Genomic DNA, 17439 nt, shown 5'->3' with positions numbered 1-17439 from the left:
CACTCTCCCGATTTGGCTGGATTTGGCCACCAGAGGAAACTGTCGCATGAACCTCAGCCAATACTATCTTAAATGGCTTGACTCACCCAGTGATGAACTGTGTGCTTGACGACCATGAACACCATGATTAGTTGACTCTCTACCCCTGAAAGCCTGCAGAAAACTCTTGCTTCTGGAGACTATGGACAGGTGTAGATATGTGCCTGCTAGGAGGCGTAGCTGGATTTATGAGAAGAATGGTAAGCCCCCACTGACTGGAAAGAGCTGCATGGGGGGGCATCCCAGCTGACAGACTACAGACGTAGTTCAGTCCCTGATCTAGATTGCCCATATCATGCATGTTCACATCCGAGTCAAGAAGCTGCTCCATCACCTTCATCAAAAATGAAGGGTAATTCTGAAACATCCTGAACTTCCGTGTCAGCACAGGGGTTCATGTACCTCCAGTACTTCCTCTGTCTTATTAAGTTCTTGGCTTTGACCCCTGGCCAGAAATGTCCTCTCAACCATTGGAGGTCTACCAGATTCAGGAACTGGTAGAATGTGCTTTGTAGTTATCATCTCACTTCAGGTTGAGACTCTTCCAGGGTTTGGTTCTAGTGCTGTCTGTTCTCCATGGATAATTTCCCCAAGATTCATACTCCCCAAATGACAATATATATGACAATGACAATATATTGTTTGTTTATTGTAAATGGCCAAGAGTGATGTATCTTATCTCTGCTGCATCTCACTTTCACCCATCTTGCTTCATAAAAGCCTTTAAATATCTTCTGAATCAATGATCTGCTGATAGAGGTATGTGTAGGTAGAACAGCTGCCCCGATTTGAGTTTTAGCAAGACAAAAGAATGATGGACGGAGTGCTGACAATGCAAACACTCACCCCAGTTACAGATCTGGGTTTAATCCATCGTTTTTTTGCTGCCCATGCCATTCCAGTTTGGACCCAGCCATATGCAAATCAGTCTTGACCCTGTTCCCCATGATACGCTATCCCACAGCGTTTGTGTTTTGCTTTGCTTTTGCCGCTCTAAGTGCGCCGGGCATGCCCAGACGTGAAGATAGACTTTGATAACCATTAGAAATGTATATATTTTGTGCATAGTGATGTATATTAGGTTCATGTTATAAAGTTTTGCAAAAACCCTAGTCCCTTCTACAGAGTTATATGTGTATGTTGTCAAAATATTTCACATATATTTGTATTTTAGAACCTGGTTAGTTGTTTTTCTTTGTTTTTCTGTCCAACACAGTTTTCACTATAGCAGTTCTAAATGGTTCCACTGCAGTTTCTCATCACATGTTGGGCTAAGTTCCATGGTTAATGACCTCAATCATGAAACCCCACGTTTATGGAACCTTAGTTTTTTGAACCTCAGGTTAATATTCCTTGTAATTTGGTTAAAACCCATTTGTGTAGGCCAGATAACCAGTATTGAGGCCGCTATTAGCCCACGTAAATCAAAACTACAAAATACCATCCTGGTAAAAAAAAAATCATACCAGTAGCCCAAGTTATAGAGTAAACAAAATAATTTTTAGTGTCTGTCCCCTCCCAACGTTATGCTTCATTTAAACTTTGCCCATTTGTGGCAGTTGTATTTATTGCTTCAGCGGATAAACTATATACAGGGGATCTGATTATTTGGCAATGACTTTGACAAGACTCACAACACTAATGTTGGGTGCACATTCTCCTAGACAGTGATAAGTATGTGAATGATTGGCCTTATAGCGAGCCCAGAGAAAGCTATCTGTGTTACAACTGAAAGACACTCAGAGAGGGTTCTGAGGATGTTACTTCTGTAAAAGGAGCAATGCCTAGCCTGTGGATGTTGCAGTTACCTCTTCTTTGATGTTCTTGGACACCTAACAGAGTTTCAAAACCAATTTTTTATTAACCGTCTGATATTTTCAGGTCCTGGAACAAAACAACTTTCTTCTGCAGAGAAATCAGGGGTGATGTTGCAGGAAAGTATTGGAAAACAAAGTGCTGAAGATCAAAGTTATGAGCAGTCACCTCTGAGGAAATCACTGGTCAGATCTTCAGTCATTTCTGGTAGCCTGCTCACCAAAGGGTATGTGTGTTCAACTGGAAAGCAGTTTTATAAGTACTCTGTTTGTCCTAAACATCTTGAATATTTGTGTGAAATTTGGTTGTTTCTCAAAAGCCGGGCTCATTGTGAACCTTGATTGCATTCCTCAGGGATGTGGCTCTGTCCGACTCTTATCCAGGCTAGATAGAGGCTTACATTAACCAGTGTGGGTGAGCATGCAAGCTTTGAGGATATATGTGTACCAGTTACTTAAAGTTTTCCAGAATGGTAACTATTTCCTCCTGAACTTTAACAGCTGTTCTGTCGGATAGTCGTTGCAATGCATACCTCAACAACTCTTGCCTAAAACAATGCTCGGTATATGGTCCTTCACATTTGTACTCATAATTCAGTGCTTCACCTGCACTAGAAATGCTATACTTTGGGTTAGTTGCACATTTTGAGCCTAGCATCTACTTCCACACTCTGGGAGTTCTGAATGAGCCTTGAAAGTTGGATGTGGTTTACTATATTTAGAAATCCCTCGGAGTTCCTTTTGTCCCACACGGATAACATCCTAGTGAGCTTTGTAAGGTTGGAAGCTGCAATTGAGTCTTTGTTGCTTTCCATCAGTGTAATGAATTGTGCAACCTCACACTGTTCCAAATGAGTTCAGTGAAACTCCGTGGTGAGAAAGCAAGACTTGTGTCCTAGTGAAAGTTAATTTGAAGACCCTCCAAATTGCGGAAAAACATAACAGACTTTGCACTTAGTGCCAGGTCCAGATATTTAGGGCATGGCAAAAAATATGGTAGCACAGAAAACTATGCAAGTAAATGTCAGCTCAAGGTGAAAGAAATGGGGGGTACTAGGCGTCATCTTTGCAGGAGAGTTGTTTGACATAGTGTAATAAAACCACGAGCACAGGGTAACCTGTATTGCTGAGTAGTATCATGCATGCAAACACTTTTGAAGAGTAGTGACCTCCTACCAGTGAATCTCGTAGTTACTCAGTGTGAAAATCCCTCCCTGTGTCGAAATCATGCCCCAAAGTGGATGCCGATCTGGCGAGGCAGATTTGTCAATGAAGACAGAGAGCTAATGGAAACATCACCCCATGCGGCAATGAAACGCAGACAGTTCGTAAGTTTATACAAGAGCTTCCAATCCTGTCCAATTCATGTTTCCTAGCAAGCCACACAGGAGCTGGACATGGTTTAAATAGGCTAGTGAGCCATTATGGCTTCTGTGCTCTGCAAAATCTTGCACCGGTTTAGAAAGGTCTGCAAGTCTTTAGATAAATTCACAAAACTTTAAACAATACTCTTCATTCTAAATGTTCCTTGTTTGTAGGCCAAACATCTCATCCAAGATGGTTTGCCAAACTGAATGCCTTATGTGGGCAAGCCACTGACAACATTCGAAGGGCAGCAAGTTCCACCACCACACTTGCACCACAATGGAGCATTTACTGGTCAAAGACCTCTTGGAGGCTCCCAAACCTATGCCCATTATGATTAGTGATGATGCAGCACTGGTAGTTTACTGGGTTGTGACAGTTGGATATTAGTAGGTTATGTCCATATTTTCCTAGTTGTTACTGAACTCTCAGGATCCTCGATTGGGAGGAATTATGGTGATGTGGGTCCTCACTGGTACTGGATAGACTTTGTGCTGAAAGATGCAGAACTTGCCTTTAACAGCCCCCTACGTCCAGTTTTCTTTATTTTTGGCATACATACTACCTCCTCGGGTAGGGCAGCTTTGCACGTTTTGATTACCTGTAATTAGCTGGTGCCTTTTTCTGTTATTAAAGCATACAGATAGGAGGTGTTTTATTTAGAGACAAGCTTTGAAACCATAAGTGGGGTATGATTATTTTCATTACATTGCATTTCTTTGTTGAGTATTTCTTTAACTGCACACATTTTACGTGGCCTGAGCTCTGAATTATAGAGTTCTATAAGAAAAAGCTTATATGGTTGGGCATGTCTGTGCATTTGTGGAGAGAGCATTGTAATTCTGATTATGTCTCTTTTGTGTGGAAAGATCGTTTTTGTGGACTATGACTGTATTTGTAAGAGGATAGTGTTGCACCGCTGGGTTTCATACCTCCAAGTTGTGGGGCCAAGTTTGGTAGCTCCAAGGTAACTGCTTATGCAAATCATCTCCAGCAGTAATCTTTGTTTTCTGATCCATATCATTATAAAGTGTCCAGATGGGCGGCCTTGTTGTGGTTTTCAAAATCAGTATATAAATATGCTTGTAAAGAGGGACAATTGTAGTTCTGAGTACAACTGTTTATGTGAGAATAGATCACTGCTGAATGTTTTTGCCTGTAGGAGGTGGCTGTAATGGGTAGTCTACGCCTGTGAGGATGGAAAATGCAATTCTGAGTGGCTGCTTTATTTAAGGAATGTCATTCTGATGCTCTCCTTGTTCTTTTTTTGCAGATCCCCCATTAAGAAGTCCGGGAGTTCGAAACTGCTACTTTTTGATGTTGATCCCCTTGATTCTGGGTCAGATAGCCACAGTTCAGACAGTGTTGTGTCCTCATTGTCTGTTTCCCTTAGTCACCTGAGTGGTATGTTGGTAGAAAATGCAGAGGAAAGGTATCGCATCCTTGATCAACGAGACCGGATCCTACGCCAAGGTAAGCTGCAGTCTTCAGATCTGAAGCAAGGTAGCTTGACTTCAAACAATAGCAGTTTCAACTGTGGAAGTGAGTTAATTGGCATAAATGTTGGCCCTGGAAAGAAGAATGGCATTGCAAGAGAAAGCTGACCAGATTAGGTAAGCAATAAGATTCAACATAGGTGGCGGAAGAATAGCAGTAAGCACAGTGGGAAGAATCCTAGAATGTGGGGAAAATCCTGAAAAGGCATGCAGTACAGACACTGGATTTCCAAAGGTGAGACGGAATCACTGTTCTAGTGCAGATTTCTTGATGGGTAGGGTCTGGGTCTGAGTACTTCATTGTACATTTTGGCAGCCAGTATAATTGATTTATAAATTTGTGATAATTGTTAATAGTTTCCACTCCTTCCGATCTTCTGTCATGGAAGAGTATTGCTTTCGCTTATAGCTATGCTGTTTGTGAAACAGAAGTGAGGTATAGCACGCTCTAGTTTTGTATTCCTGTAGTGTAATAATAATATTGAAAATGAATAAGTCATTTCGAGTGTGTTGTTGGTTCACTTCAAACCTTTCTATAACTAGCGGTTCACACGTTACTTTTGTGCGTGGGTTGTTTGTCAGCAGTAATTGTGTGTTATGCTAGTCTTGTCCATGCCCATATTGTGAAATCTACTGTGGGTATTTCTCTGTTGAGTCTAGGGTTTTCATCATGCTCACTGTGTTCAGTGGAAGAGGATGTATCAGTCCTTTTGCAGGTGAGTAGTGAGGTACTTTCCTGATGTTATCAAACCAATGATGCTCAAACTGCACGTGGGAGACCGACCAAGACATATACTTAATAATTAAAGATGGCAAATCCTCACTGCCCCCCACGCTGTATGGCAATTGTAGTGTACTAATCTTAGATTGCTTTCCTGCCCAGGTTAGCTTTATCATCAGTGAATTAAACTGATCAAAGGATTGTTTTTCAGTGGTATAGGAATATTTTGAGACAGATACAATATGTTACGCAACAGGATTATTTCCATGAAGGCTATCTCCTAAACTAGTGATGCTTTCAAACTGTTGCATATTTCTATTTGAGCAGCTGCAATTTTTAGGCACCTGCCATCGTTCTTTAATTATGATCTTTAAGACCCCGTGATATTATGTGCCCAAGTACCTTATAGGAGCTGTTGTCCATTTTATAGGATAGTCCACTGTAGGCTGTAATGTTGCTCTAGTTAGGGCAGCTGTAGGAAACTGGGTTCTGGTTGCAGAAGCCTCCTCACATTTTGCTGGGTGTTTGATGCAACTTAGACTGTAGTGCACTGTGTTCCTGCTAGCCAGGCCCCCAGTGCCCCTCCCCTAAAACAAGATCACTGGTCACTACATTCACTGGTCACTTTAGTAACTTTTGTACAACCCAAATAAATGGTACCTCTGGTACCTAAGGGATAGATATTAAAGAGTGTCCCTAAGAGCTGCGGCATAACTTGTGTCCCTCTAAGGGACCCAGCACCACACTCATGCAGACTACCACTGCAGACTGCGTGACAAGGGGCTTCAAAAGGTGAAAGCACAACATGGCACACACTTGTGTGCCATGTCCCCTAACACCTGTAATATTTGTAAGTCACCCTTACAGCAGGTCTTACAGCCCTAAGGCAGGCTGCATGACCAAATATGCCCCTACTATGTCTTTGTCATAGACATAGTAATTGAAGAGGGAAGCCATTTTAAATACATGTGCTGCACACTGGTCAATGCGAGTTCTCCAGTTACATGACATCTTCACTGAAAATAGGGATGTTTGGTATCAAGCATCTCGTATTAATAAACCCTCACTGATTCCAGCGATGGATTTATTAATACATGCACTCAGCAGGCACCTTAGAGGTGCCCCCTGAAAACCTACCAACTGCCGGTTTTGTAACTGCCTAGTTATACCCAGCCTTCCACCAACAGACTGGTTTCTGACCCTGAAGAGTTGAGAGCCTTTGCTCTCTGGAGAACAGTAACAAAGCCTCCTCTGGCACAGGTGTTATACACCCCTCCCAACAGGATGACCTTCAAATTTGCATTCCAAGGCAGGAAGCTTCAAAGGAGCCAACCACATTTGGTATGCAGATCAGGGTTCCCTCCGAAGGGAGATGCTGACCCTCTGGCCAAGGCCCACTTCGCACCTGGACAGGTGGGAAAATTTGCTATGTGGGAGGCGTGTTGCACTGCCAGGCCAGACGCACCTCCAAGGTGACCAGGCTGACATGAACACCACCTTAGGAATTCCGCCATCTTGTGTGTGGTGGAATTATGAATTCTGGGACAGGGTAATGCCCACTCCTCGAAAGAAGTGCGTATGAATGGGGCATAGTTACCCCAGGGGCAAGAAGCCCATTGGCTACTAACCTTCACTCCCTTTAACACCCTCTAAATTGAGTATTTAGGGGACCGCCGAGGACCTCAGATCTTTGCTGGAAACAAAAGGAAGAGTGAACAAGAAGCCTGCTGATCTGGGAACAGAGAAGAAGAGGACGGCTCGTGAGACCTGAGTCCACTTGTTGGTTTAGCCAGATTGGTCCCCCCCAGTCCACACCTGCAGCCTGTTTATAGAGGTCCTCCTCCCCCCCTAACCATGTCTGCCACAGTTGACAGAAACCTGATAGTCCAAGATACTTCTGCACCCCCATGACACCCAGGGTGGAGGAGAAGAGGACCACTGGTGTCCCTACATCCCGAGCATCACAAGGCGTGCACCTCCTTAACCCAGACCCCTGCAGTAACTGGATCCATTGACTTGAGTGGGACACCTGATGCCTTAACGCATACCTCTGGAGCCTCAGGAGGTGGCCTGTTGGTGTGGCCTTGGACTTTTCCCCCATGCTCACCTTAAGTCCTGGAGAACAGACCTGTAAATTGCTGTGGAGTGGTCCCTGGACTGGTCTGGTGCAAATCGGATTATGCAAGGAGGGCACCAAATGTGCCCTTCAAAGCAGACCGGTGACGTGGAGAGGCTACAACTCCCCAGCTTTGTAACATCTAGTTCGATGGCATATGTTGCTGCAGATACACATGTTTGGCACAGTCCGCTGCCTGGTGTTGGGCTCGGAGTATTACAAGTTGTTTTTCTTCGAAGAAGTCTTTTTGGTCACGGGACCGAAGGACTCCTCCCTCCTCGGCTCCATTGCGCATGGGCGTCGACTCCATCTTAGATTGTTTTTTTCCGCTGTCGGGTTCGGACGTATTCCTTTTCGCTCCGTGTTTCGGTTCGGAAAGTTAGTCAGAATCTCGGAAGAAAGCGTCGGTATTGTTCCGTTCGGTATCGGGATAGTTAGGTACATCGACACCGATCATCGGAAGACTTTGGGGTAGTTTCGATCCCCCATCGGGGCCTGGTCGGCCCGACCGCGTGCGACATCGAAGCCGATGGAACGGACCCCGTTTCGTTTCTGCCCAAAATGTCACAGTAAGTATCCTTATACAGATCAGCACTTGGTCTGTAACTTGTGCTTGTCCCCCGAGCACAAGGAGGATACTTGTGAAGCCTGTCGAGCCTTCCGGTCCAGAAAAACACTCCGGGACCGAAGAGCCAGGCGTCAACAAATGGCGTCCACGTCGACAAAACAACGTTTCGACGAGGAAGAGGAAACATTCTCGGTTCCGGAATCAGAATCCGGAGACTCCGACGTCGAACAACAGCAACAAACTGTGAGTAAGACGTCGAAAAGTAAATCCATCGACAAACCGAAAGCCCAGGGGACGCCACTGCCAACAGGCCATGGCTCGACCCATAAAACAGGCGACCCGTCGAAGGCGCCGAAAAAGGGCACGCCCATAGCGAAGACACCCGACTCCGGTCGAGGGACCGCCATGGAGCAACCTCGGAGCCGAGAAAGCGGCTCCGAGAGACAAAAACAAGATACCGGCACCGAAAAACATCGGCACCGAGAATCCATGCCGAAAGGAACAAAAATTCTGTCGGTGCCGAAACCGAAAAAAGATTCTCTCTCGGCGCCGAAAAATACCACACCTTCATCCTACTCAGAGGAACAAGGAATAAGTGGCCAAATGCACAGATTTGGACAAGAGCTCCAAAGTGTAGAATCGGACTACACACAAAAGAGACTGTACATCCAGCACGACACAGGGAAGATATCAACCCTTCCCCCAATCATGAGGAAAAGAAGGATCGGACTTCCAAAGGATGACCCACAACCACAAGCCAAAGTGGTTAAAAAAGTCACGCCTCCGCCCTCTCCACCACAGGCATCGCCGGCACAAACACCGCCACAAATGCACTCACCAGCGCAAACTACCATAAGTCATGACGATCAGGATCAAGACGCTTGGGACCTGTATGACACCCCAGTGCCGGACAATGATCCCGAGTCATACCCCACAAAGCCGTCACCGCCAGAGGACAGTACCTCATACTCGCAACTGGTGGCTAGGGCAGCAGAATTCCACAATGTCCAACTGCATTCCGATCCTATAGAGGATGATTTTTTATTTAACACCCTCTCGGCTACACACAGCCAATATCAATGTCTCCCAATGCTACCAGGGATGTTACGGCACGCAAAACAAATTTTTGAAGAGCCCGTAAAATCAAGAGCCATCACCCCAAGGGTGGATAAGAAATACAAACCACCACCCACAGACCCAGTGTTTATTACTTCGCAGTTGCCACCTGACTCCGTGGTAGTAGGGGCAGCTCGCAAGAGAGCAAATTCACATACATCTGGCGACGCCCCACCTCCGGACAAAGAAAGCCGAAAATTTGATGCGGCAGGGAAAAGAGTAGCATCACAGGCAGCCAACCAGTGGCGCATCGCAAATTCACAAGCGCTGCTGGCCAGATATGACCGCGCACACTGGGACGAGATGCAACTTCTCGTAGACCATCTTCCCCAGGAATACCAAAAAAGGGCGCAGCAAATAGTGGAAGAGGGACAAACGATCTCAAACAATCAAATCTGCTCTTCACTAGACGCAGCCGATACTGCAGCAAGAACAGTCTACACTGCTGTCACCATAAGGAGACACGCTTGGCTACGCACTTCAGGCTTCAAACCTGAAATCCAGCAGGCTGTCCTTAATATGCCCTTCAACGAGAAACAACTTTTTGGCTCTGAAGTGGATACAGCCATTGAAAAACTTAAAAAGGACACAGACACGGCCAAGGCCATGGGCGCACTCTACTCCCCGCAGAGCAGAGGCTCTTTCAGAAAAACTCCATTTAGAGGGGGGTTTCGTGGCCAACCCACAGACACCACCAGCCAACAAACAAGAACCACACCATATCAGGGTTCCTTCCAAAGGGGAGGTTTCAGGGGATATCGGGGGGGTCAATTCCCAAGGAGTAGGGGAAGATTCCAGACTCCAAAAACACCTCCACCTAAACAGTGACTTTCAAGTCACGCAACCCCTTCACTCAACACCAGTGGGGGGAAGACTAAGCCAATTCTACCAATCTTGGCAACAGATTACAACAGACAATTGGGTATTAGCAATAATCCAACATGGCTATTGCATAGAATTCCACAACTTCCCACCAAACATCCCCCCCAAAACACGCAAAATGTCACCACAACATTTAGAACTTTTAGGACTAGAAGTTCAAGCACTACTGCAAAAGGATGCAATAGAGTTAGTACCAGTACAACAAAAAAAAAACACAGGAGTTTACTCCCTGTACTTTCTAATTCCAAAAAAAGACAAAACATTAAGACCAATATTAGATCTCAGGACACTAAATACCTACATCATATCGGACCATTTTCACATGGTCACACTACAAGACATCATTCCACTGCTCAAACAGCAAGATTACATGACCACATTAGACCTAAAGGATGCGTACTTTCATATACCAATACACCCTTCTCACAGAAAGTACCTACGGTTCGTATTCAAAGGAATACATTACCAATTCAAGGTGTTGCCATTCGGAATAACAACTGCACCAAGAGTGTTCACAAAATGTCTAGCAGTAGTAGCAGCACACATCAGTAGACAACAGATACATGTGTTCCCTTACCTAGACGATTGGCTAATCAAGACCAACACAGTAAAAAAATGCGCAAACGACACCACATTTGTCATACAAACCCTTCACAAACTGGGGTTTTCCATCAACTATACAAAATCACACCTAGAACCGTGTCAAACACAACAATATCTAGGAGCAACCATCAACACATCAAAAGGAATTGCCACTCCAAGTCCACAAAGAGTGCAGGCATTCCACAAGGTAATAAGTGCTATGTTTCCAAACCAAAAGATACAAGCAAAATTTGTGCTAAAACTTCTAGGCATGATGTCATCATGCATAGCCATTGTCCCAAACGCAAGACTACACATGCGACCCTTACAACAGTGTCTAGCATCACAATGGTCACAAGCACAGGGTCAACTTCAAAATCTGGTGTTGGTAGACCGCCAAACATACCTCTCGCTTCTATGGTGGAACAGCAAAAATTTAAACAAAGGGCGGACATTTCAGGACCCAGTGCCTCAATACGTTATAACAACAGATGCTTCCATGACCGGGTGGGGAGCACACCTCAATCACCACAGCATTCAAGGACAATGGGATATACACGAAACAAAATTTCATATCAATTACCTAGAACTGTTAGCAGTATTTCTAGCGTTAAAAGCCTTCCAACCCATAATAACACACAAATACATTCTTGTCAAAACAGACAACATGACAACAATGTATTATTTAAACAAACAAGGAGGAACACACTCAACACAATTGTGCCTCCTAACACAAAAAATTTGGCAGTGGGCGATTCACAACAACATTCGCCTAATAGCACAATTTATTCCAGGAATACAAAACCAACTAGCAGACAACCTTTCGCGAGACCACCAACAAGTCCACGAATGGGAAATTCACCCCCAAGTTCTGAACAAGTACTTTCAAATTTGGGGAACACCCCAGATAGATTTGTTCGCAACAAAAGAAAACTCAAAATGCCAAAACTTCGCATCCAGGTACCCACACCGCGAATCACAAGGCAATGCTCTATGGATGAGTTGGTCAGGGATATTTGCGTACGCTTTTCCCCCTCTCCCTCTCCTTCCATATCTAGTAAACAAGTTGAGTCAAAACCAACTCAAACTCATACTGATAGCACCCACATGGGCAAGACAACCTTGGTATACAACTCTACTAGACCTTTCACTAGTACCGCATGTCAAACTACCCAACAGGCCAGATCTGTTAACACAACACAAACAACAGATCAGGCATCCAAACCCAGCATCATTGAATCTGGCAATTTGGCTCCTGAAATCCTAGAATTCGGACACTTAGACCTCACACAAGAATGCATGGAGGTCATAAAACAAGCTAGAAAACCTTCCACTAGACACTGCTATGCATCTAAGTGGAAAACATTTGTTTACTACTGCCATGCCAATCAAATACAACCATTACATGCCTCTACTAAAGACATAGTAGGATACTTACTACATTTGCAAAAAGCAAATCTCGCTTTTTCATCTATAAAAATACACCTCGCAGCAATATCTGCTTACCTACAAACTACTCATTCATCGTCTCTATTTAGAATACCAGTTATTAAAGCATTCATGGAAGGGCTAAAAAGAATTATACCACCAAGAACACCACCAGTTCCTTCATGGAATCTTAACATCGTCTTAACAAGACTCATGGGTCCACCTTTCGAACCCATGCATTCCTGTGAAATGCAATATCTAACCTGGAAGGTCGCTTTTCTCATTGCAATCACATCCCTCAGAAGAGTAAGTGAAATACAGGCATTTACCATACAAGAACCATTTATTCAAATACACAACAATAAAATAGTTCTAAGAACAAATCCAAAATTTCTGCCAAAAGTAATCTCACCATTCCATTTAAATCAAACAGTAGAATTGCCAGTGTTCTTCCCACAACCAAATTCTGTGGCTGAAAGGGCACTACATACATTAGACATCAAAAGAGCACTAATGTATTACATTGACAGAACAAAGCTAATCAGGAAAACAAAACAACTGTTCATAGCTTTTCAAAAACCACACATAGGAAATCCAATCTCTAAACAAGGCATTGCTAGATGGATAGTCAGATGCACTCAAACATGCTATCTTAAAGCCAAAAGAGAATTGCCTATTACACCAAAGGCACACTCAACCAGAAAGAAAGGTGCTACAATGGCCTTTCTAGGAAACATTCCTATGAGCGAAATATGTAAGGCTGCAAACCTGGTCTACGCCTCATACGTTTACTAAACACTACTGTGTAGACGTACTAAATGCACAACAAGCTACAGTGGGCCAAGCTGTACTAAGAACATTATTCCAAACTACTTCAACTCCTACAGGCTAAACCACCGCTTTTAGGGGAGGTAACTGCTTTATAGTCTATGCCAAACATGTGTATCTGCAGCAACATATGCCATCGAACTGAAAATGTCACTTACCCAGTGTACATCTGTTCGTGGCATTAGTCGCTGCAGATTCACATGTACCCTCCCACCTCCCCGGGAAGCCTGTAGCCGTTTAGAAGTAGATCATAAATCTTAAACATCTGAACATTTGTAAATAATTATTAGAAACTCTTAACGTACAGACATATTCACTCCATTGCATGGGCACTATTTATACCAAACAACTCCATCCTCACCCTCTGCGGGGAAAACAATCTAAGATGGAGTCGACGCCCATGCGCAATGGAGCCGAGGAGGGAGGAGTCCTTCGGTCCCGTGACCAAAAAGACTTCTTCGAAGAAAAACAACTTGTAATACTCCGAGCCCAACACCAGGCAGCGGACTGTGCCAAACATGTGAATCTGCAGCGACTAATGCCACGAACAGATGTACACTGGGTAAGTGACATTTTCATTTCCAAAAGGAGAGGAGTTTGCACCCCTCTCCCCAGGACATCCTTTGTTCTGCCTTCTGCTTGAGCTGATGAAGCAGCAGGAGGGCAGAATCCTGTCTGAGGGAATGCAGCAGTGTGGCTGCTTGCAGACCCTGAAAGACTGGTAGGAGCAGTACTTGAAGTGGGGAGGTAACTGTAAGGAGCCCCCAGAGAGCATGGAATCATGCCCCCAATACTGGCATCAGTATTAGGGTATGGTTCCGACATGTTTGATACCAAACATGCCTAGGTTTGGAAATACCATTATGTAGCTGGACCACAGGTAAGTGACCTGTGGCCAGTACATAGATAAAATGGCTTCCCCTGCTCTTACGAAGTCCAGGGGATTGGAACTGGAGTTCGTAGGGGCACGTCTGCTCATGCAGGGATGCTCACACACAGGGACTTGCACCCTGCCCTTTGGGCTGGAAGGGCCTACCATAGGGGTGACTTACAGTGACCTGGTGTGTGAAAGGAAGGCTGCAAAGGGCAAGCCTGCAGACGCAGTTTGCATGTGCTCCCATGGGTGGCATTATACATGCCGCAGCCCATGAGGAACCCCTGGTGTACAAATGCCCTTGGTACCTAGGTACCATATACTAGGGACTTACAGAGTTACACCAGTATGTCAATTGTGGGGTGTAAGAAGTACCAAAACAACTACATTTGGGTAAAAGAGCACAATCACTGGGGTCCTGGTTAGCAGGATCCCAGTGAAAGCAGTCAAATTGTGCCCTTTAGCCTAGTAACATTTTATTCTGCTTCATTTTATTATTCTAGAATCTGCCACATTCATGGGGGTGTTTTATTTTGTTGATCTAGTTGTCCTTTCGCCTGGAGAGCATTACATTTTTTTGCACAATATTCTTTTTACTTTGTGCAGCAAGATAGGATTGTTGGCACAAGTGGCACTCTGCATCTCTAACATTCACAGAAACAAACATTTTAACAGGGTGACATGTTCTCCGAACATCAGTTGTTTTGTTATAGGAACACTTCCTTGTCCCATTCACGTTAGAGGGAGGTTCCAGCCACATGATCACGACTGCATGCTGTCTTTCATTACAGCTGCTCGCTGAGACCACTGGTTCCCTGGCATATGTGGGGGTGATGTCTCCATAGATAACAGGCATCTTCACCACTGTCAAATTCAGGTATGGTGGATGATGTCTTCCCAGGTGGGAATCCTGAAGGGCGGATTAGGGTTTATCCTGTTGTACTCTGACATAGCTTAGGGAGGAATCACATATATTGTGCATAGTGACACTATGGTGGGACCTTTCCTGTGTTTCCTTGTCACCATTTTGCTTCTAATATGCTTCATCATTCTAATTATTGCATTTCATGCCATTTTATCGAAGACACTGCTGATTCAATAATCCTTATTGAACCATTTCCTGCCTCTTCTTTGCATGTGTGAGACTAATGCAACTGAGAAAAAAGGATGACCTCTGATCCACCATGATTTCCCTGAGAAGTAATCATGTTATGTCCCCGATTACCACAGTTCATCCCTGCTCTTGGGCAGAGATGAAGCGCTCCTATCTGGCTGGAAACTGATTAGGCTGACAGTTTTCACATGGTATGGGACTGGACTCAGTTCCTCGCAATTGAGGTGATGCTGCCACCCAAATCCAGCAGCCTCATTAGTACAATGAGAAAATGCCACTGGGTTTTCGAGTCTGAGTTTTTAATTATACTTGTGGGCCTGAGGTGACATGGGTGTAGGGAGAGAGAAGTGCAGAGATCTGCTGATATGGGCATTGATACCATCATCCTATATCTGAATGTCATTGGGAGATGTAAAGAACCGGCCATAGTGATTGACAACCCTTGTAGCAGATACGTGTTACACGGTTGTAAATTACAGTTGGCTGCAACCGCTGAGTGATATGATGTTAGTGTTACTGTGAGTGGAAATGCTCTGTCTAAAAATATATAACTAGATAATACCCCAGAGAGTCTTAGGTCAGCCTTCCTTAATTTACCCGCCTATTGAAAGTAGTTCTCTGATTTAAGTGTTTGCAAACCGTGGATTGTAAGCTGAAGATGGAGCTTGAGGGTGGGACTGTCTTTCCAGGTTCTGTTGTTGGAATGTGGGATTGTAGTTGTCTTTTAAATAGCCATGTTTTCAACTGTCTTTTAAAGCGTATATGCTCCTGGATGCTTGAAATGCTGTCTGGTAGTGCGTTCTAGAGCTTGGTAGCTTGTACTAAGAAGGCAGTGCCTGATATGGATTATTTATGGCAAGATAGTATGATATGAGTGTAAGAAGCTGGTCTGGTATGCGGTGGACACCTATGGTGTTATCACCTTATACCAGGTCCCAGTATCCCCTATTAGTGAAGTGTAGGCAGTGTTTAGGAAGCCAAGGCTCTTTCGAGGTAGCTGAGATTAGTAGCCAAGACTTATCTAGGAGACATGCAAAGCTTATGCAATACCACTATAGTTGCACATCAACTTATCACACATGAAAGAACCACACAGTGTTGCAAACATAAAGGTACTTTATTATAGTAACACAATACTAGAATACTTATAGGCAGTTCCCCTCAACTGGAGGTAAGTACACACTAATTATATAGACAGTAGCAATCAGTACAGTAGCATAAAAGCAACCAGCATTGGCAATACTTTGTAAAAATAGAAAGGGCCCTAGGGGAGGGCCAAACAATATACTAAGAAAGATGAATGCGAGATAAAGTCACCCACCCAATGGTATGTAGTCGTTAGAGTGGAACGGGCGCAACTAAGAACCCCTAGTGGTAAGTACCAGCGTGACCCCCGGCGACTAGGAGAGCAGAGGTAAGTACCTGATTTCCCCCAAAACTAACAGGAGAACTTGGGAAAAGGATTGTGCAAGACCCAGACCAGACTTGAAGAACCAAAAGGTGGTTCTGGCAGAAGAGGACCTGCAAAGAAAGGGGACCAAGCTCAGTTTGTGATGGAGTGTCTGATTGTGACAGGAGCCACCATCCACCCTTCTGTGGATGCAGGACCAGGTTGATGGGAGAAGACAGCCAGATGTGCAGTGCAGGTGATGAAGAGGAGTCCCTGAAGCAATGCAGATGGTGTCCCACGTTGGCTGTCGGGTAGCAGCGGGTCAGTGGTGCTGGAGAGCCACCAACCAGCCTTGGCAAATGAAAAAGAAGAGTTGTAAGGCTGACTTGGACTAGCATGGCCAGGGGACTCTACCCTTGGAGGGGAGTCAGAGTTGACCCTCAGCAGCCAGGAGAGTCACTAGAAGTAGTCCCAGCCCACACAGGATACCCACTGACAGCAGGCACAGTAAGTTGCAGTGAGGCCCAGTCAGCGCACCTGGAGAAGAGTCCTACGTCTGTAGAGCAGCAGAGGAGAGACTATCCTTGAAAGGGCAAAGTGCTAGAGGCTGGGGCTACCTGGAGCCTGAAGATCCCTCATAGGAGTCAACAAGCCTTTGTAGCTGCAAGAGTTGAGATTCACAAGGGGACTGTCCTGCAAAGAGAGGTAAGGGTTTACAGTCTCCCAAGTTGGACAACTCCAGACCACCACCTGTGATGCAGGATCCACTCAGTTCCGAAGGAGAGCAAATCCACACAGCTAGTCGTCGTTGCAGTTGGTGCGAGCAGATGCTGGGGAGTGACTCCTCCACTCCAAGGGAGATTCCTTCTTACTTCTTGGTGCAGGCTGGAGTCTCATTAACTTCAGAGGATGCACAGCCCGGGTAAATGTTGCAGTTACTGGAAGCAGCTAGAGTAACAACGTTGCAAAGCTGAGTCGTAACTGAAGTTGTAGATTGTTGGTTCCTGAAGAGTCCATTTGCGGTTCCAGTGGACAGATGGCGAAGTAAAAGATTCAGAGGAGTCCTGGTGGAATTTTGCACATTGAATCTGAGGACCCATCAAGGA

At 44.8% G+C, this 17439-nt stretch overlaps 1 protein-coding gene across 1 annotated transcript in view; it reads left to right on the top strand.

The window, feature by feature from the left end:
• MCM3AP (minichromosome maintenance complex component 3 associated protein) overlaps nt 1-17439 on the top strand; it is a 619735-nt gene that overhangs the window by 109366 nt on the left and 492930 nt on the right. Inside the window, exons 5-6 of the mRNA XM_069225490.1 lie at nt 1921-2080; nt 4492-4691. Coding sequence (XP_069081591.1) covers nt 1921-2080; nt 4492-4691 — 360 coding nt within the window. The remainder of the gene's footprint in view (nt 1-1920; nt 2081-4491; nt 4692-17439) is intronic.

Source organism: Pleurodeles waltl, chromosome 3_1 (genome assembly GCF_031143425.1).
Source record: "Pleurodeles waltl isolate 20211129_DDA chromosome 3_1, aPleWal1.hap1.20221129, whole genome shotgun sequence".
NCBI lineage: Eukaryota > Metazoa > Chordata > Amphibia > Caudata > Salamandridae > Pleurodeles > Pleurodeles waltl.
This window is presented reverse-complemented; position numbering and strand designations above follow the sequence as displayed.